The 20,381-nt window shown below is 51.5% G+C and overlaps 1 protein-coding gene and 2 long non-coding RNA genes across 8 annotated transcripts; 1 reads left to right on the top strand and 2 right to left on the bottom strand.

Moving 5' to 3' along the window:
- Positions 1-77: 77 nt before the first annotated feature.
- On the bottom strand, positions 78-6,364 carry LOC107034254 (zinc finger protein 34-like). 3 transcript variants are annotated; one of them, XM_072949914.1, is made up of 5 exons: positions 6,222-6,364; positions 5,937-6,108; positions 5,357-5,483; positions 4,801-4,914; positions 78-1,892 (listed from the first exon to the last, which is right to left on the bottom strand). In XM_072949914.1, the coding sequence occupies exons 2-5, from the start codon at positions 5,967-5,969 to the stop codon at positions 1,138-1,140; spliced, it is 1,029 nt and encodes a 342-aa protein (XP_072806015.1). In that variant the 5' UTR covers positions 5,970-6,108; positions 6,222-6,364; the 3' UTR covers positions 78-1,137. The 3 variants fall into 3 exon arrangements, with proteins under 3 accessions (XP_072806015.1, XP_072806014.1, XP_072806016.1); XM_072949913.1 differs by having other exon boundaries at positions 5,937-6,364; XM_072949915.1 differs by lacking the exon at positions 5,937-6,108 and having other exon boundaries at positions 6,222-6,340.
- LOC140689342 (uncharacterized) lies at positions 1,900-11,764 on the top strand. Its single transcript, XR_012064273.1, has 3 exons — positions 1,900-4,976; positions 5,587-5,740; positions 10,312-11,764. It is a non-coding gene; the product is annotated as an uncharacterized lncRNA (long non-coding RNA).
- On the bottom strand, positions 9,064-20,246 carry LOC116285423 (uncharacterized). Of its 4 annotated transcripts, none has more exons than XR_012064268.1 (3): positions 19,966-20,246; positions 12,835-18,018; positions 9,064-9,641 (listed from the first exon to the last, which is right to left on the bottom strand). It is a non-coding gene; the product is annotated as an uncharacterized lncRNA (long non-coding RNA). The 4 variants fall into 4 exon arrangements; XR_012064269.1 differs by lacking the exon at positions 9,064-9,641 and having other exon boundaries at positions 11,626-15,377; positions 16,388-18,018; XR_012064267.1 differs by lacking the exon at positions 9,064-9,641 and having other exon boundaries at positions 11,626-13,063; positions 15,258-18,018.
- Between the last annotated feature and the right edge of the window lie 135 nt (positions 20,247-20,381).

Raw genomic sequence — 20,381 nt, forward strand, 5'->3', positions numbered from 1 at the left:
CTCAAATCCCCCCTTTTCACTGTCAGTTTACCTGTGGCATAAGAGTTCCTAAAGACACAAAATAAGATGACTCAAACTTCATGTTATATTTTATTTTATATATATTTACATTTCTTCAAATGATCATGTATTGCTTCTGTAATTCAGTTAATGTCTGTAAGAAAATAGCTGAGCATGTTCAGAGTGTCACTCAGCATGGTGACAGTAGCCTTGAAGTGCTAGTGGGATCTACCAGGAACTCCGGGAGTTCAGAGCGTGATCACACTGCACAAAGGTACAGCTGTCCCCCTGATCCTGATGCCTGGGCACCATTTGCCAACTAGTTGTGACATCGATCTTACGTGTTTCACAACCACTGGTTTATTTTATACATTTTATCTTAGTTCCGCCACGTTTGAATAGTTTTTGGAACGTGATTATTGTATAGAGAACATTCATACCACACAAACTCATTCTGTATGGAAGAACTGGATGAAAAAAAGAACAGTTCAAATGAAAGGCACACTCTTAATGTTTCATATTGCCTGCCTGACGCAGAAAGTCAGCACAGGACCGTGAAGCTGAGCCAGTCAAGCGGAGCAGTGCCAGGGCTGGGCTGCCCAAGATGAACAATCACATCCTGTTGCAACCAACTGGCATCGGAAAGTAACCAGCCAGAACGAAAGGTGATGAGGGTTATGTGACCTGCCCTGCCCTGGCCCTTGGCCAGGTGCTCAGGGCTGCGGGGTGAGGAGAGACCTACAGCCTGTCTGGATCGCAAAGGCGTTTAGAATCCACCTATGTCGCAAATAAAGACAAAGACCTACGTTTTCAGTTTCAAAAATAAAATCTGGACGCACTTGAAAATAGTAACTTTCAAAGCACCACTTTGTCCAGGGAGGTGCCACAGCCATGCCAAATCCAGCAAGTGACCAGGTGCTGTTGGCCCAGGTGGGCTGGCTTGGGCCCCTCCTGTTGTAGGACCTGAAATGCACACACCAATCACGAGTGGGGAACAACCCAGTCCGTCCTGTCGGTCTCACTCTGGCGACACTCCCCTGGCCCAGAGACACCCTTCCGTGGGGCCCAACCTGGAGCATCAGCCCTTCATTTCCCTAGAAGCCCCAGCTTCTCCCCTCCAGTGGCTGCTTCCAGAGCTTAGCTCGCAGAGGTCCAAGCCGCATCGCTGCACAAGTGGGACTTCTGATGATTCCGAAAGCTGGACTTCCAGATGAAACTCTTGCCGCACCTGGCACACTGGAACGGCCTCTCTCGGGTGTGGATGCGCTGGTGCTGGGCGAGGAGGGTGCTGTAATTGAAGGTCTTCCCGCACCACTCGCACACGAAGGGCTTCTCGCCGCTGTGGACACGCTGGTGGCGGTGCAGCGTGGAGAGCCGCGTGAAGGCGCGGCCGCACTGCCCGCAGACGTGCGGCTTCTCGCCCGCGTGCGCGCTGCGGTGCTGCACCAGATGCGAGCGCTGGCTGAATGCGCGGCCGCACTCCCCGCACGCGTGCGGCTTCTCGCCGCTGTGCGTGGCCCGATGTCGCACCAGGCGCGAGAGGTATTTGAAGCTCTTGTCGCACGTTTCACAAGTGTGGGCTGTCTGCGCTTTCATGTTTCTCTCGCGGGCCCCAAGGCGAGGACTAAGGAAGAGGCTGCGACCCCATTTACCGCCTTCCTGGGAACCTTCTCCTCTGGAGATTGTCCAGCACGTTCGGTGCAGTTGTCTCTCCTGGGAAAGGAAGTTCTCAAGGCTCCCTAACCTGCCCTCGTGACAAAGGGTCTCTCTGTAGACCCGTGTTGGAGGCTCACCCCCTGAGCAGCTTTCAGGTCCTCCTCCTTCAGGCTCTGCACCTTGAGTCATTTTCACCCTCGAAGTCACCTGCTTACACAGAGACCCCCAATCGGAATCTGAAACAAAGAAAAAACACCCACGCATTACCCTGTTTGAGTTCCCCCTACGGCCCTCTTCGTGTCCACAAGCACCAACCACCTGCCAGACCTCTCCCCAGGGTGTCTCACAGATGACCCCAGGCTCAGTGGCTGTGCCCATGTGCCTCCCGGTGCCAAGGGAATGACATCGTAAGTCCCAACGTTCCCCTCCACGTTTTCCTAGTTGAAGCTTGCAGGTGCTGCCAGCACCCTACGTCAGGCCTCTGGCTACCTGGGGTCTCGGCCTAGTCGCAGCAGACAGCTCTGCTCCAGTGCACACCGCAGCCCTGCCCCTTCTCCGGAGCTCTGCGCTGCCACTACTCTGCGTTAGAGGTACTGCCCCAGAGTGGGAACGGAGGACAGATATCCCACTGTCTTCCTTCCGATGGGCAATCCCAGACCCTTTAGCAGCCTCCCGGTGGTCCCAGTTCCAGGTCTGTCATGCTCCACGTGCTTGCAGCAGCAACTCTGTACTGAGTTTTCTTGCTCTCTGGCTCCCTCCCTGCTCCCTCTCCCCTGCTTCCAAAATTGTTGCCTTCCAAATACACCACCTATACCCCAAACTCTCAGGCTCTGCGCTCGGGGGGCCCAAACTATAGTGACTGGTACTGGTCCTCAGGAAGGGTTTCTGGGGTGAGGCCCCTGCTGCTCAGATGCCCACAGGCCTCCAGTGCAGCATCCGGAGTCCAGGCCTCTGCTGTGGCAGACGGAGCGGGTAGGCAGGAGGGAGTGCACGGTTCTGGTGTCGTCCGTGCCCTCTGGTGTATGGACTGTGGGGTCACCTGGCTTTTGTAAATGTCCTGGATCGCACTGAGAAGAAGGACAGACTCAGGGCAGCCAGCTGCCCCCCCGGGAGGCCATGAGAGCCAGAGGCCTCCAGAGCTGTTCCAGAGCCCTCTGCTCCCCAGGCTGCGCTGACCGTGCAGCCCACGCTCAACCATAAGCAAGGCCAAACACCAGGGAGCAGGCGGGCACGGGCTGGACCATTGCCGTGGCTCAGATCAAGGCCTGGAGGTGGGGGGAGCAGGGCCCTGGGACCTGGGGTCGGGACGGATCATTGACCACAGTGCTCCTCAAGACAGATGGTGAGCAGCTGACCTGGCTGCTGCTCGACCTGGTGAACCAGACAAGGCCAAGAGACGGGAGGGGAAGGCCAGGGTCGGCCAGCGTGCTGGAGAGCCCAGCCCCTCACTCAGATCTGGGCAGTTCTCAGACCTGGGACCCAAGGGGAGCCTATAGAACCCCTCACACTGGATCTTCCACACGGGAGGGATTGGAGGCTGATCCTGACCCACACTGGTGTCTGCTCCAGACCCAGGTTTGCCTGAAACACCTTGGCCAGCACTCTGCTTCTAGGGCCCACCCCTGGTCTCTGGGCGTGGGAGCCACAAGTCACAGCTTCAGGCCAGGGGACCTACTTTGGGCGAAGGAAGTCAACAGCAATTGCAGGGCTCCCGGAGCCCCAGACGTGCACAGCAGCAGCAGCCGGACTGACAGAGCGCTGCAGGGTCCAGCTAAGGAGCCAGCTGTGCCCCCCTGGAGGGCACAGGCACTGAGCCCACAGCAGGCGCACAAGGGCCAGAACTCATCGCCTGCTTGCAGAATTTTTGCTTCCTCTTACTAGAACCTTTGGCTCTGCGACAGAGACTGCATGGCCTGCAAAACCTAAAACACTTTCAGTCCCAGCCCCAGGCCTCCAAGGAGAGGAGGAGGGCTAAGAGTGAGTCCAGTCACCAATGGCCTATGATGTAACCAACTGTGCCCACGCAATGGAGCCTCCATAAAACCCCAAGCAGAGGGGTTCAATGAGCTTCTGGGTTGGTGACCACGTGGAGGTGCTGGGAGGGTGGGCCCGCCTAGACAGGGCATGTTGGCTCTAGTTCCTTTCCCTAGACCCTGCCCTATGCATCTCTTTCATTTGGCTGTATCTGAGCTGTATCATTTGTTATAAACAGCAACCCAGCAAGTACAGTATTTCCTTGAGCTCTCAGCTGTTTCAGCAAATTCATCAAACCCAAAGATTGGGTCATGGGAAACTCCAGTCAGTAGCTGGCTGGTCAGAAGCACAGATGCCAGCCTTGCCTTGTAACTGGCACCAGAAATGGGGCAGCCTTATAGGACTGAGCCCTTCACCTGCAGGGTTGGCACTAACTCTGGGTAGTCGGTGTCAGAACTGAATTGTAAGACACCCAGTTGGTGTGCAGAGAGCTGGAGAATTGTCAGGTGTGAGGAACTTCTCTACCCTCAATATTTGGTGTCAGAGATGTGAGAAGTAGAGAAACAGAAGTCTCCCTTTAAGGGCAGGTGGGTGGACACATCCTGACTATGCAATGGCCAGCCAGCGGGCCACCAGCACACAAGGCCAGCAGCCAATCTGGGAGGCTGGATGTCTGACCTGACCAATGTTCGACGTTCCAGCTTTCACCCCTGTGCCAATGGCACCATCTGGAGTCTAAGACCCTCAACAGTGAGAACCAACCCCAGCCCAACTGTCATGAGTTGAGCCAAGAGCACCCCTCCACACACTGGCCAGTTTGGTTGGAATTCCTGCTCCTCGTAACTGATAGTTCTGGTAGCTCATCCTATGGGGTTGTTGGGGGAGAAAGTGAGGCCAATTTGTAAAGCACCTGGCACAGTGCTGGGCTCCTAGAAAGTTCTCCACAACCTGCAGTGATGGGGAAGGCACAACCACAGCCTTTATACCACAGCTGCTAATGAGCTACCTGTTTTCAGCCTGATGGATGTCCACGTACCTGGGTAATAACACCAAGCCATGAGCTGACAAGAGTGCACTTTATGACTCTGTGTGACTGTCTGCAATGATGCTGGCTGTGTACACTGACTGGACATACTGAACAACCTGAGGCCTGTGGCTCCCCTCACTCACCTGTGCCAGGGTCTCCTGGGGTCTCTCTCTCCTTGGTTTCCAGCATCTCCAAGCCCCAGGGCTCCTTTCCTTGCTCCAGCTGGGAGATCAGATCTGGTTTGGATCCTGGACCTCCTGCCCGAGAGGAAATGGGTGAACTGAAGTGCTAACATACCCTTGGCCTCCCTGCCCCAGAGGTAGCCTGGGAGTGGGTGGCTAGCAGGCCCCGGGATGCAGGCTCAGAAATAGGGGATCTCCCCAGGAGGTGGGGGGACAGAGAGCCGGGCAGGGATGTGGGCTCAGGGCTCAACTGAGGACCGTAGCTGTGAGAGATGGGGACGGACACTCTACTCAAAGGGGCAGCAAAGGGCTGGGAGGGCCCTGCCCCAGGGATGGGAGAGGAGGCACCTGCCCTGGTAATGGACTCAGAGACCCCACCTGTCTCCTGGGCCTGGGAGCAGAATGTCCTGGCTCTGGTCCGAGTCACAGCCAGCCTGGCCCCTCTGAGATCCCACCCGAGCTCTGAGTGGGGGCTGGGGGTGAGGAGGAGGGAAGGCCTGGGGCTGAGACACCTCACCCAGGGAGGCCAGGTTCCTGTAAGTCTCCAGCATCACATCTCTATACAGGGCCCTCTGCCCAGGGTGCAGACGTGCCCCTTCTTCCTGGGTGAAGTGCACAGCCACGTCCCCAAAGGTCACCGGGCCCTGAAACAACACCGGTGCTGCCCATGGGGTCACCACATCAGGATGGGGTGGGGGAGTTCAAGGTGGAGGGGGCAGACGGCTCACCAGCAGGTGTGTGGCACAGATGGGTTGTGGGGTACTGTGGCACCCCTGGACTACCTCCTGAGTACCCTGCCTGCCAAGGGACTCCTGATGACAACTCTCAACCCAAACTGTCCAGCTGGCCTCATTTCTCTCCACCCTCCATCCACCCAACCTGCTCCCTACCGTCTTCCTTGGTGAGTGTCCCGCTCCAGCCTGGGAGGGGGGAGGGGGTCGAGTGGAGGGGGTGCGACAAAAGAGGACGGGTCAAGGGAGGCCCCTGAGTCCCGTCGTCCTGGAGAGGCCCTGGCATTAAGGGCCCTGGGCGCAGTGGGCTCTGAGGAAAGATCTTCTGGGAGGCAAGAAGCTCAGACCCCGGGGACAGACGCTCACCTGGGGCCAGGAGGCCGGGGAGCTGCCCGCCATGCTCCGGGGCGAGGGCAGTGGCGGCGGCAGGGCGGCGGGGCCGGCTGCGGAGAGTAGAGCGGGCAGAGGAGGGCGGTGGGCCCGGGGTCCCAGCTACGAGGCTGGCGGGGGACTGGAGCCTCTCCCGGACGCCGACGCTCTGCGTTAAAGTGACCACCGGGGCGAGCGGGTCAACGCGCTAACAAAGCCGGGCTTGCGGGGTGGGCGCCGCGAGGGCCAGGCAGGAGAAGCCCACTGCCCCGCCCGGCCTACCTAGGGCGAGGCGGCCGCTCCCCGGTTCCGCAGTCCAGCGGGTGCGGCGCGGGCCCCGCAGCCGTCCGGGAGCCGCGTGCGCGTTGCGAACCCCCGAGGCCCAAGCCCTGAGCCGCGGGGACCTGCCCGGCGCGGGGGGCGGACCCCGCTAGGCTCCTCCCCCTCTTTGTCTCCACGGGCCCCCGCCCCTGCCGCCCCTCTGCCCCGCCTCCCGCGCGTGCGCGCTCGGGCCCTGCCGCTTTTGGGTCCCTGCCCTGGAGCAACTGGGGTGCCCGCGGAGGGCGCAGGTGGCGGACCCTTGCTGTGGGAGTTCTGGTTCTGTGGGTCTGAATGGACTTGGGAGTCAACTTGAGCAAGTTCTCCTGGATCCTCTGTCGAAGGCAGGCTTAGGAACCTGGCCCCGCCCCTCCTGTTCCTAGGACAGTCCGCGGCCTGGCCAGCGCTGCCCTGGGCCCCGACCTTGGAGGGGCTGCTAGTCTCACACACACACACACACACGGGTGCCTCGGTCTCCCAGGACTCGGGCGTGGCGCTGGCACAGCTCTGAATTTAAAAAGGAAAAGAAATAGAGAGGCGACTGGTCCAGGAAAGTTCGTGGTTGTGACCAGCCAGTGTTGGAAACACGATGTTTCCAGGTGCAAGGCGGGTTGGAGCAGTGGAGGTGCCGCCTAGGTGAGGGGAAGGACAGGGGGTTACTTGTCAGATCCTTCCATACAGGTCATCCCGCAGAAGGAAGCAGCGGTTCGGAGTAGTGAGGGCGCCTACTCTTTCTTCTCTCCTGTATTAACCACACTGCCTGCAGGGGCAGGGCACACCCCAGCCAAGATTTGGTTGTGACGTGAATTATAACGACATACACATCCAGGAGGGTTCGCAAAGATTTACTGCTAGGTGTACTTCTCTGGGCACGGCAGGGCAGGCCTCTGAAGATGGCTTGAGAGCTGGCAAAGAAGATGTGGGTTTGACCATGGTTAGAGGGTGGGCCGAAGTGACGGTTCCTACTCGCAGTCAGGTACTTGGAGGGGGCACCCAGGCTTTGGTGTCTGGCTTCCCAGATGTGGGGCAAAGGGAAGAGGGACAGGTGAGGCTTAACAGCTGCCAGCACTCAAAGAACTAAGACTGCAGTCACACTACTGCATCTTCAAGCTGCAGTTCCTGGCTGCAGAGATCCTCACAGATGCCTGTGGTATTCACAGTATCTGTACATTTTGCATTATCAGGTCATTCATATTCCTCTCAAGCTTGTGTATTTATTTGTAGGGCGAGATGTTGCATGCATGCAGCCTGATACTGATTTTTAACCTTGGCAACGAGATAGACATTAGACCCTCCAATTGCAAATATTGTATTTTTGTAAGCGTATTTAATTACATCACTTACATTTTCAAAAAATTAAATTTCAACATTTCAGCTTTAAAGTTCAAGAGCATGAATATGTGTAAGCACATTCGACTGTCCTTTATGATTGGATTACTGCATTCTGTTGACTATTAAATAATTTAATTTAATAAAATTATTTTAATTTATTAATTTAATTTTAATTAATTAAAATGTTAAAATAAAGTTTAAGAGCAGGTTAAAATAATCAGAGCAGCATTTGTGTCTTCAGGGGCTGGGAGGGAATTTTCTGGGTTGATAGTGATGTTCCTTGTCTTTGTAGGGACTCGAGTAATACAAGAGTCTGCAGGTGTCAAAGTTCATATGAGTGTACATTTAAGACATGCATTTCACTGCCTGTAAATTTTACCTAAAAATATCTTCTGTAAATATATTGAATTCTAGTTAGTGATTTGCATGCTGCACTATTTAGGAGTTGTACTAATGGCTACAACTTACTTTGAAATGCACCAAAAAATAAGATGAATGGGTAGATGCCTGGGAAACAAGTTGCTGGACAACAACCATCTAGAAAAGAAGCCACTCCTAAATTTCCATGAGCTTAAAATATTGTATTCACACTTACTTGCTTAAAATGCACATGCTTGCTTTGTTTTAATGTTTTATGCAGTAGATGAAATTCGTGGTGAGCAATCCTGATGTTGACCATAAGGGCACGAAGGAGGGCAGATATTTCCTTAGGGTGAAGCAATGGACGGTCCTGGAAAGCCAGATTGTCCATGAACAGAACTTGGTTCTGGCAAGAAAGCTGCTGTTGAACCCAGGGGAAGTATTTGCTATCTCGAGATATCCCGGAGGCAATAACAGGATAGATTTAGAAAATGTGCATACCCCGAGGAGGGTGATTGTTCCTGGAAGGGATAGGGCCTGAAAGTAATCAGTTAACCAGCAAGCAGAACTTAGTGCTTATAGCATGAAATATCTAAAGCCCCACCTCTTTGATCGCATTTTTTTCTGAGCTGTGTACTCCTAATAAATACGATGTCCACCAGGCTTTCTGGGCTCTAGCTCCGTGAGACCTTGAGTCCCCTGGTCCCATCTTTGCTCTTTATACTTTGTCTCTTTGTTTCTTAAGTCTTGTGTTGCCCGTCCTCAGACACATGTGGTCCTGAGCTGCGCTGGGCGCAGCAGTAGACAGAATAGATAGACAGATGAATAAATGCATGATAAACTTAGCAGAATAGTAAATGAAGAAACTAGATAGTCGATCTGTAAGTGCTCACTGTACAATTTTTTCAAATGTATTATTAAAAATTATTTAAAATAGGGGGAGGATGTAGTTCAAGTGGTAGAGCACATGCTTAACATGCACAGGGTCCTGGGTCCAATCCCCAGCACCTCTTCTAAAAATAAAGCAAATAAGTAAACCTAATTATCTCCCCCCAAAAAAAATTCTCAAAAAATTTTTTAGAATAGTCATAATTAAATATTGAACACTTTTTCATTTATTTAAGTTTTTATTTTACATCTTTATACTCATTAACAGTAACTTATGTTTTGGTTTTTTACTTCAACTTTTTATTTTGAAATAATTTTAGACTCACAACAATGTGCAAAATAGTACAGACAGGTCTCATGTTCTCTTCCCCCAGCATTTCCCAATAAAAATATCTAATATTGTCAAAAATAGGAACCTGATGATGGTAAAATACTATCAAGTCACGTACAGACCTTATCCAGATTTTGTAAGTTTGGCGTGCACTCTTTATTTTGGGAGGGGGTGTACAGTTCTTTGAAATTTTATCACATACACAGATCCTTGTAACCACTGTCACAGGATGCAGCCCTGCACCATCATCACAAAGAAATGCCTTTGTGCTGCTCCTGTATGGCCACTCCTCCCCACGGCTCTGACCCTTGGGTCTCTGGCAGCACCATGTCCTCACCGCGACACTGTCACATAGCTGGAACCATGCAGGATGCAGTGTTTGCAGATTGGCGTTTTCCCTCTGTAATGCCCTGTGACCCATCCATGTTGCATCAGGTTTGTTCCTTTGGCTTGCAGGTTTGTTATTCATGCACCTGTTGAAGGATGTTAGGCAGTTGTGAATAAAGCTGCTATGAACATTCAGGTGTAGGCTTTTGTACGAACATACGTGTTTATTTTTGTAGGATAAATACCCAGGAAATGCAATTGCTGGGTCATATGGCAAGTGTATAGCTTTACAACAACTGTCTAACTGTTTCCCCAAGTTCTTTTTCACAGTCCCGTCGGCAGAGTAGGAGTGGTCCACTCCCTGATCAGCATTTGGTGATGTCACTATTTTTAATTGTAGCCATTCTGAGAAATGTGTTCGGATAGATATCTCACTATGGGTTTACTTTGCATTTTCCTTTATGGCTAATGATATTGAAGATCTTTTCACGTGCCTGTTTGCCATCTATATGTGTATTTTTGGTGAAGTGTCAGTTTAAATCTTTTATCCACTTCCTAATTGAATTATTTTTTTCTCACTGTTACGTTTAGAGTATTCTTCATATATGCCAGATACGAATACTATGTCAGATATGTGATTAGCAGATGCTGTCTCCCAGTCTGTAGCTTATCTTTTCATCCCCTTTACAAACTATTTTGGAGACCACAGAGATCTGTGAGTTGTGCAGAGCAAGTTGAGCTGTGGAGGCACTTAGGCAGGAAGAAAGAGAAATTAACTAATGGATCCGATCTGTCTTGCTTTTCTTCCTGTTCCAGTCTAGGATTCCTGGAAGACTCAGAAATTAATGCAGCTATTTGCAGTAGTGGCTGAGGAACATTCTGCAATATTAGTTCATATTTCTCTTGAATTTGTATATGTGTAGATCTATATGAAACATGTATTTGGCTTAAGGAAAGAACTGAAAAAAAGGAACTTACAATTTTAGGCATCAATTTTCAATATTATCAAGGGCATGGAGATGACACTGGCGCTGGTTAGAGAAGGTGAAGACATACAAGCCGTGTGCTGCACACCAGACATTGACACAGCACTGTAAACTGACTCTACTTCAATAAAGAATTAAAAAAAAAAAGCATACAAGCCAGAATTTTGGCCAAAACTCTAGAAGCATTTTTTGTGTTCTGTGTCATATCTCTGGCAGACCTGACCTCAGTTGTTCTAACAGTGATGACATTCTCTGCAACAATCAAAAGATCATACGCAGTATTTTCTGGATCTGACAAAAGATGAAACATCTTGGAGAAACACATCCCATTTGACCTTGTAACTGCCCTTGAACACGTGATGGAAATGCTGATTGAACACTTTAAGGGAAGTAGATTTTATTTAAATTCTAAAAGAACCGTAAGAGTTAAGCTAAACAACGCAAGATTATCAGATAAAGAGCAGATCTTGGTCTCAAGGAGAAAATGAAATCACCCCTGACTTTGCACCATCCACAGGCGTTTGAGACGGGCTATTGCTTATTACATTGATAGAAGTTTAACAGAAAAAAATCCAAGTTTGGCTGTTTTACTTTTTTTGTTTGTTTTACAGTTGATGAGCCAACGCTGGCACATTGTTACTAACTCAAGTCTCCATTGAATTACTTTTGTACCTTTGTCAAAACTCCGCTGGGCGTCTTTGTGTGGATCTGTGGCTTGGCTCTTTATTCTGCTGCTTAGACCTAGGGGTCTGTCCCCACCCGTAGTGGCACACTGTCCTGATTACAGTGGCAGTATCCTACTGGGTGGTGGGTCTCCCATTCTGCTTTTTCAAGAAATTAAAGCTATTCTAGGGCCTATCCTGTCCATGTAAATTTTAGAATAAGCTTGTCCGTGTCTACTAAAATTTTTTTCTGGGATATTGATAGGAATTGCATTAAATTTTTATATTAACCTGGGTAAAATTAACATTTGTATTGAGTCTTCCAATCCATGAAAATAATACATGTCTCCATTTCTTAAGGTCTCCTTTGGTCTCTGTCAGCCGAGGGAGTCTGATGTGGGGTTCTAGGAGGTGAGTGGCCCAAATGAAAAAATGCATGAGGAGTTGCCATACTGCCGGACAGACTTCAGCCGGAGACACTATGGGGTTAACAACACTTTATTGCCACAGGGAGGTGCACGCCTATGATGCACCTGTCCTGCTTTTTATCTGTTCTCTGCCAGCACATGCACAATCTGAGTTTCTTTGTTCACTAGGCTTACAGAATATCTCTAGCACATGCGTACTTCTATTTTCTTTGTTCTAAATCTTACATAATTGACGCATGTGTATAGCAATTATTTACTGCATCTGCAAACATGCTCTGATCGTGGCCTTGGGTCCCATGGCCTTAACACATCTCAAGGCCAGCTCACATTCCACCCCCTAGGTGGTGGGGACCCTAGCCCACAGGGCGGAGCATCGTGCCCAAAGACCACAACAATACAGTGTGCCGCAGCCTACCAATACACAGGCAGCTACAATAGCCAGGACAGTTAGGCTCCATCTCCAGGAGGACGTCAGGGATGACCACCAATTCTTAAGGGGGGCTTCAGTTACGTGATCTATGCGATCCCAATTCCTGATCTATTTCATGCAGTGCCTTAGCTACTTCCTCCTGGTGATCTGGTATATAGATACAACATTCAATATTTAACATAGCACATGTGCCACCCTGGCTTGCAGTGAGAATATCTAATGCCATTCTATTTTGTAAGGCCACCTCTCGCATCTGGGTGGTCTCATCTAACAATTCCTCCATAGCTTTTCTAGTAACATTCAGCACAGCTGATATGTGCTGAGCCAAGGCTTCTACCTGCAATTCTACATTGGTGGTCCCAGCACCAGGCAGGAATAAGGCCATGGGATAAAACCACCAAGCTGCACGCTTCCCCCTGTGCCACTGGGTGTGCAGTGGGTCCTAGTTTGTGGGGGCGCTCTGTTAAAGTGGGCTGGGTATGTCTAGGCAAGTAAGCTCTACCCCAAGTATAGTGCCCTGTGCACTTAGCTGGGAGATAAGACCATCCATGGGTGCCACATACCCACAGGTACCCTGGTGGCAGGAAATCGGTGGGTTTTGTGCCAATTAGAGGTCACCCATCCCACCAGGTGGAGGCATTTACATTGTAAGTAATTTTGGCACACAGCTCTTCTGGGAGCCACCCCACTGTGCAGTTTGGAGCCTCGTGTTCAAACCGCTGCTCAATACAGAGAGGGCTAAAATTTCTCACTTTTACATGAACACTATTCATCCATCCCCACCCATTCCATACAGTCCTTCCAATTGGGGGGGGGGGCATTGCCCTGCTCACGTCAGAGGATCTCTTCAATAGTCTGCCACCGCAAGTCCCAGGGCAATCTCGCTGTCCTGTTGGCATTCCATCGAACCAAGGTGCTCCAATTAGCTCTAACGCAGGGTGGAGGTGCCACGGCAGTCCATCTCCTGCGTCTATGGGAAGTTCAGTGCAGACCCAACAGTGAGAGGCATGGTGGACTCACGCGAATGTGTGTGCCCAGGAGAATATGGTATTTGCTGTTACCCTGGACAGACGGACAGAGCAGAGGTGAACACCATGATTGGCAAATCTCTCCCTTCTGGGAGGATGCAAGCAGTTTCTCATCCTGTGAGAGTACAGTGGCAGGAAGGGCTGTTCGCCTGGAATTGCCCAAAGCCGTAGGGCTTCTGCTCCTTTAAGTGGGGACACTCCTGTTTTCCCTAGAGTAACCTGCACTCGTGGAGTTACCTGCAGGGCTTTCTCTAGCCCATCACCCCATGGTGCCAAAAGGGCTAGCCAGGGGCCTTCATGGCCAGGTGTCCTGTTGTCCCGAGTTCAACACCCTGGGGACGCGTAATATTAACGCCCCATTACTGAGACTTCGGAGGCATTCTGCATGGGCCCAACTCTGAGCCTCCGAATAGTCTCTTGCAATAACTTTTCCAGTGGGCTTATACCTGTATGGCGAGGTTGTTCATTCAAAAGATGTACCGCCTGCGGGAAGACACTGTTCCAGCCTCGCCCTTGTGGTTTGAGAGCCCTCAGTTTCTCCTTTAATAGGCCATTGTACCGTTCAATCATTCCTGCTTCTTGAGGACAGTAAGGCACATGCGATATCCAGTTAATGTCATTTTCTTTGGCCCACTCCTGGGTCTGTTGGGCAGTGAAAGGGGTCCCTCTATCACTTTGTATTTCTAAGGGAGTCCCATAGAAGGCCCGTAAAACTTCCAGTGCTCTAATAGTAGCCTCTTGTGTAGCTCGGAGCACATGTTGAGCAAAACCTAGGCCAGCAGTGGTGTCTACTGGTGTCAGCAGGTACCACAGGCCCGTACTCGGAGCAAAGGGGCCCACGTAATCTATCTGCCATACCTGCAATGGCTGAATTCCCTGTGCAATCTTCCCCAGCTGTTGGGGCCATCGCCGCCAGTGCAGGTGGTGCTTAGCACACCATGGACACTGCTGCACGGCATCTTTGGCTTCACTGTGGCTCAGGTGCAGGCCCCACTGGTCAGCTGCCTGCTTCATTGTGTATGAGCCAACATGACCAAGTTTCTTATGAAGCCAGGGACCTATGTCGGGTCCTGGGACCATGGCCTCTACAGGGCGAAGTTGGGCTAGCGTGTCAGCAGCATCATTGCCCGGTGCCAGGGCTGGGCGGTGCCCTGGTACGTGGTAAACAGTATATTGGACTTCTTGGCCTTTGTCCCATAACTGTTTCCACATCTGTTGTCCCCATAGGGGCCAGTGCCAAATCATCCAGTCTTGCAGGGCCCATTGGGGTATCCACAATGTAAGGCCTCGATACACGGCCCAACTATCCGTGCAAATCTGCAAGGGGCTAGGTTCATTCATCAACACCATCCATACTGCCCGTAACTCAGCCCATTGGCTGGACTGGCCTTCTCCAGTCTCATACCAGAAGGCTGCAGTGGCAGGGTGCAGTGCTACTGCAACCCAAGTGGGCAGACTGCCCTTAAAAGATCCATCAGTATACCAAGCAGTTCCCGGGGGTGGCCCTTTCCCTTCACGAAAGGGACTGGGCACAGGGCCCACCCCTTGTTGTGGGAGCGTCTGTACATCAGGCGCAACAAATTTCACAGGCCCTAACACCTGCTGCAACTCTGCAGCCAAGGTGCTAGCGGTGTACTGGGCTCTGTTCCAAATAAGCACCCCACTTCGTCAGAGTTGGGGTTTGGGCAGTTCCCAATCGGGGTTGCTTTGCCCATGTCTGTACCCATCCTGCAACAGGGTATGTGGTCTGCACTTGGACCTCCTGCCTCCCCGTCAGGGGTTCAGTGGCAATCAAGGATGCATATGTTGCTAGCAATTGTTTCTCTATCAAAGAATAACAACATTCAGCCCCTTTCCATAACTGAGACCAGAATCCTATGGGCACTTTCCGCTGCCCATGTTTCTGCCATAAGCCCCAGCCATATCCATCATCGTCCACATGGACTGCCAACCAGAAAGGAGGTCTGGGTCTGCAGTGCACAGCGCTTACGCTTGGGTCACCTTCCTCTTACTTCCAACAAATGCATATTCGGTCTCATCAGGCCAGTTTCAGATTTCTCCCTTTTTAATCAGTTTATACAGGGGTTTGGCTATTTGGGCCAAATGAGGAATAAACACCCACCAGTATCCCAGAAGACCTAAATAAGTCTGTAACTGTTTAACTGTTTCAGAGCGGGAATATGCCTGGATTTTGTCTATTACTGCTTCAGGCAGCACTTTCGTCTTACCCGGCCAGACAACACCCAAGAATTTGACAGAATATCCAGGTCCTCGCATTTTGTCCTTGTTCGTGGCCCACCCCCAGCCCGCCAGGGCTTCTTGCAGCGCTGTGGCACTGGTTTCCAAATCTGAAAGAGAATCAGACGTTAGCATTATGTCATCTATATAATGGAACAAACGAACAGTATCCGGCTTGCTCCATGTAGCCAGGTCCTGGGCTACCAGGCCATGGCACAGTGTGGGGCTGTGCAGACATCCCTGCGGCAACACAACAAATGTCCATTGTCATCCTCCAGGAGACATCTGGCTTCCACACTGGCCACACTGGAGAGTTATATGGGCTATGCGTAGCCCGAATTATACCAGCTTCCTCAGGCTTCAGAATAGTCTGTCCTATTTCCTCACGGCCTCTGGGCAATCGATATTGCCGGACATTCACCACTTGCGTGGCCTGTGGCAAAATCAAAGATGCATGATGAGGATGCCCCCGTGTAACTGTTTTCACCACGCGGACTCTCAGGTGAAATTCCCCTTGACTCATCTGTATTTGCAATCCTTGCAAAATGCCTATCCCCAGAATATATTCAGCTACTGGGGAGATATGCTTTTCATATGCAGCAGGAGACAGACAGCCAATGCCCAAAATCAGAGTCACTCAGTTAACACACACATTTGCTTGTTTCCATATCCTTCTATATCAACCCATGGTCCCCCAAAACACTCCAGTTTTCCATGCACCCATGTAATTTCAGTTCCTGTGTCTACTAGTGCCAGTACTTGCTTTTTATACATAGGGGACCAGTGGATAGTCAGTTCAACATGTGGCTTCCGGTCATCGGGGTGCCCCACGTCCCAAACACCTTGGCCTTCATCCTACTCTGGGAGGAAATCAGCAAGGCCACCTTTCAGGCCTGATGGGAGGTTGTTGCTCAAGCCATAATTTCTTCCCTAAGGCCATCAGCATCTCCAATGGCTGGCCATCTAATTTTACACAGTCCAAGCCAGCTGCCAGTAAATCACACCATATCTGCTGGCGATCTAGTTTTTGGGGCCCTCCTAAAATCGGAGCATTCCCCTTTTTCGTCCTCTGTGTGGACTTCCCTTTCTGTCACTGCATGGGAGGGGATCTTGGACTCACCTTGAGTCTTGGCAGTATGCACCCCCTTTCGGCGCATCTCTGTGTCTCCCAGATGAGCCAGAGCCTCAGTTACTTCATATATGGGGCGGTCTACATACAGTGCTAGTAGCACTGCCATAGTCCCAAACGTTCCCGTTGGGCCATTAGCCAAAATCAAATCTTTCATTCAAGCTATAAGGAGTTCATCATTCAGACTATGGAAATGCAAAGCAAACATCATCCGGTGCATCCATTTCTCAGACAACTTGTACTAAGTTCAAATACGTGGTCCATTTACTCACGTGTCACTCACTGTGGTCCCGCAGGAGTTCCCCCCGAGCCATGGGCTCCTCCAGTTCCACCTGTTGCCTCACCATGGGCCACAGACGCAGCGGAACAGGGCTAGGGGCCAGGCTTACTGTTCTCAGAGACGGTAGGACCGGAGCTACACAGGCATAGCTGCTTTCAGAGGTGGCAAGCTAGGACCACGCAGACACCTTTCTGCTGTGCTGGGTCTCCGCTTAATCTCCTCTTCTCTTCACTGCAACGCCTCCACTTGCATCTGTAAATCTCTCATGTCTTGGCTAGCGTGACGTAAAACAGGTAAGAACACCCAGGCTGCCCTCCCAGCTGCCTCTCAGTGGGCTAATGGGACATAATTTTCTAACAGTTCCAACGCCCTCCGGATGTCATCTGGCCAGGGTGCCACTGTGTCCCAATCTTCAGGCTGAGCCCACGTCAGCCAATAGGCCGCCACCGAGTACCATACAGAGTTAGGGGGCCACTTTGCTTCCATCAGAGCATCCCCGTCAGGGGCAGGGGGTACAGAGGGGGCACTCACCTCATCCCGCTCACAGCACCAAGTGTCAGCCGAGGGAGGCTGACGTAGGGTTCTAAGAGGTGAGCGGCCCAAACAAAAAAATGCATGAGGAGTTGCTGTACCGCCAGACAGACTTTAGCCAGAGACACCATGGGGTTAACAACATTATTGCCACAGGAAGGTGCACGCCTATGATGCACCTGTCCTGCTTTTTATCTGTTCTCTGCCAGCACATGCACAATCTGAGTTTCTTTGTTCACTAGGCTTACAGAATATCTCTAGCACATGCGTACTTCTATTTTCTTTGTTCTGAATCTTATATAATTGACGCACGCGTATAGCAATTGCTTACTGCATCTGCAAACATGCTCTGATCGTGGCCTTGGGTCCCACGGCCTTAACTCATCTCAAGGCCAGCTCACAGTCTCTTTCTTCAGCATCTTGTAATTTGAAGCGTACAGATCTTGTCCATGTTTTAAGACAGACAGCACTCTGCCCTCAGGCCTTCTCCTCCAGGAAGCTTTCCCTGCTGTGCAGGGGTGTAGGAGCACTTCCTCAGGGCCCAGCACCGCTCTCTGGTACTTATTTTAAGGATCCCCTTGCTTGCTCCTCACCTCTCACCGCTTGTGAACGCCGTCCCGCCCCAATTCCAGTTAGATTGTGTTTTGCTTCAGAAACCTTGCTGGCCAGGCTGTTATAGCCTTCACAACCCAGATAAGGACTTGGGATCCGCTGTGCAATGTGAAGAGGGGGCAGAGAACTGGCTGCAAGGCAGAGGGTGGTTCTCTGAGGTGGGATGGCAGGTCCCCCTGGGTGGTGTTTGTAAGTTCTCCTGTTGTAACATATATAATAGGCAAATCACTCAGTATCCCAAATAGAAAACAAACTCTGTCACATCATAAGGAAAAAGACAATCAGCCCAGTGGGAAAATGGGTGAGGTAATTTCAGACAACTGGAGTTACTGACATTCCATTGGTTGATAGAAACCTGGCCATCAGGTTTGCTCACTGAAACACCTGGCAGGAGTGGGGACTGATGGAGAAGGGCCCCAGGGAAGCACTTTGGGGGGATGGAGATGTTCTAGGCCTGGATTGTGGAAGTCACACAGGAGGATTTTTATTTATCAAATATATTCATTTACTAAAAATAACCACATTTAATTTTAAGTACATCTCAGTGAAGTTGATAAACCAAGACACCACTCTTCACCCCTTAGATTAGTAAATTTCAGAAAGTCGTGTAGTACTGAGCATTGGTGAAGGTGTAGGGGAACAGGAATTCCGTCACACCACCAAAGGGAGTATAAAGTACACAGCCACTCTGAAAAGCAGTATGGTAGTACCTAAAATTAAAATCTGCACATTCAATCCCATCTCTAGGCATAACTCCTAGAGATACCCTTGCTCACAGGACTTGGGGATACTGTACAAGGACCTACTTCCCCGCAGTATGTGCAGTAGAGGAAAGCAGAGGAAAACCGAAGCGCTCGTTAATAAGGCAGGGTAAATGCAGAGCAGTGTAGACATACAGTAGGACTCTGCAGTTTGAGTGGGTGGTCCAGACCAGATATCTGTATTATGGGACGATTTAAAAACAATGCTGAGTGAAAATAGCTGACAGAACAATGAGACGATGGGCACTTTTGCTGTAAATGCTTAAAATGAACGTACAGAATAAGATCACATATTAAACATGCCAGCCCACGTTGTCTGCCACTCCTGTGTGTCTCATAGGGGCTTTACTCTGTGCTCAAGCGGGCTTCCAGCTCCTTCCGTCGTGCTCCTTTCTGCTACTCTCTCTTTTGGAGTCCTTCAGAGGGTCCTCTGTACCCACAGTAGGTGTGAGACAGGAAGGGGGCAAGGTACAGTCATTCAAGGAATACCACAGCAAATGATACCAGAATGGCAAAAGATTCAACCCCCAGTAAGCCTTGAGGCTCAAGATGATGGGAGATTTGACTTCTTGAGCTTCACTATATGCTCATTGTAATACATTAACATGGTAAATAACATGCCCATGACAGTCCCAAGGCTGGCCAAAAAGTCCAGTGGGAAATGGCCAACTTCCTGGGAATCCCAGTCCTTTCCCCAGGCTACTCAGACTGGTCCTTACACTTATTAGCATATGAAGCCACTGAGCCCATAAAGACTGGCAACACAGAGGCGCCTGGTGGCCGCCCTCTCTCCCCCTTAGGAGACGCAGACAGGCAGTAGTACTCTGTCTACAGGGTGTGTACCTACTTTTACTCTAATCTGAGCACCCAACCCCCACACCTCATGGCCTTTCTTGCCTTTCCATGTATCTCTCTGAATAAATCTACCTTTATGCAACTGTAGCTCGCACTTGAATTCTTTCCTGCGCAAAGCCAGGGACCCACACTTGGTGGGGCACGTCCCAGGGACTCAACTGGAACCTGCGACACGGCCCTCCTCTCGCCCCTCATCCGTTTTTCCTGCATCAGGTTGGGACCAGGAATGCTGGCCAGACTCAGGTCACGCATGCTGCCCACGCCTTCAGCCCAGGTTCCTAGTATTTCCGCACTAAAGCGCCCTCGCCCACGGGGAACACCGCCCATGGACACAGAGGGCTCTCCGATTCTCCCAGAGCGCAATCACCCCTGGGTTTGGGTTTGGGAACTGGAAGCCTGCTCTTCCACCGGGAGGGGGAGGGAAAGGCGGGATTTCCCGCGACCCCCCAGAGGCCACGGGGCACCCCTGCGATCAACCGCACAGCCAGGGCAATGGCGAAGCGGCCAAGGCAGTCGACCCGGTCACTCACTAGCTGTGTGTCCTCGAGTAAGCGACCTGACTTCCAGCTTCAGCCTGGTCTGTAACAGGAAGATGTTAAAGGGCCCTCCTCAGGGGCTCGTAGTGGGCGGTACCAAGAGACCGACCGGCGGGAGGCGCCGGGAATCGCTGCCAGGCGCGGGAAGTGGGCGGGAGCCCCGGCGGCCGCTCCACAACAGGCCTCTCCTCTCAGAGAAGCGGCCCTCGGCACGGGCGCGGACGTGCCCCCGAGCTCCGCCCGTCTTCGATGTCGGCATTTACAGCTCGCGGGAAACCGACCCCCTCACAGCCACTCACAGCGGGGAGACAGGCGGCGCTCGGGGCTGCGGGGGCGCAGAAGCTGGAACGCTGCCCCGCTCCGCCCCGCGGCTCCCCGCACCACCCTCGCAGGCCGGCCGGAAGCCCGCA

The sequence above is a fragment of the Vicugna pacos genome, chromosome 25, assembly GCF_048564905.1.
Source record: "Vicugna pacos chromosome 25, VicPac4, whole genome shotgun sequence".
Taxonomy (NCBI): Eukaryota; Metazoa; Chordata; class Mammalia; order Artiodactyla; family Camelidae; genus Vicugna; species Vicugna pacos.

Bases quoted from the DNA above. Each gene is read 5' to 3' on its own strand.
- LOC107034254 (XM_072949914.1), bottom strand. From the start codon at position 5,969: ATGGCGGGCAGCTCCCCGGCCTCCTGGCCCCAG. The intron at 5,484-5,936 runs GTGAGCGTCTGT...GTGTTGTTTCAG, and splicing joins CCCCGGCCTCCTGGCCCCAG to GGCCCGGTGACCTTTGGGGA. The intron at 1,893-4,800 runs GTGAGTGAGGGG...TCTTTGTTTCAG, and splicing joins CCCAGGAGACCCTGGCACAG to ATTCCGATTGGGGGTCTCTG.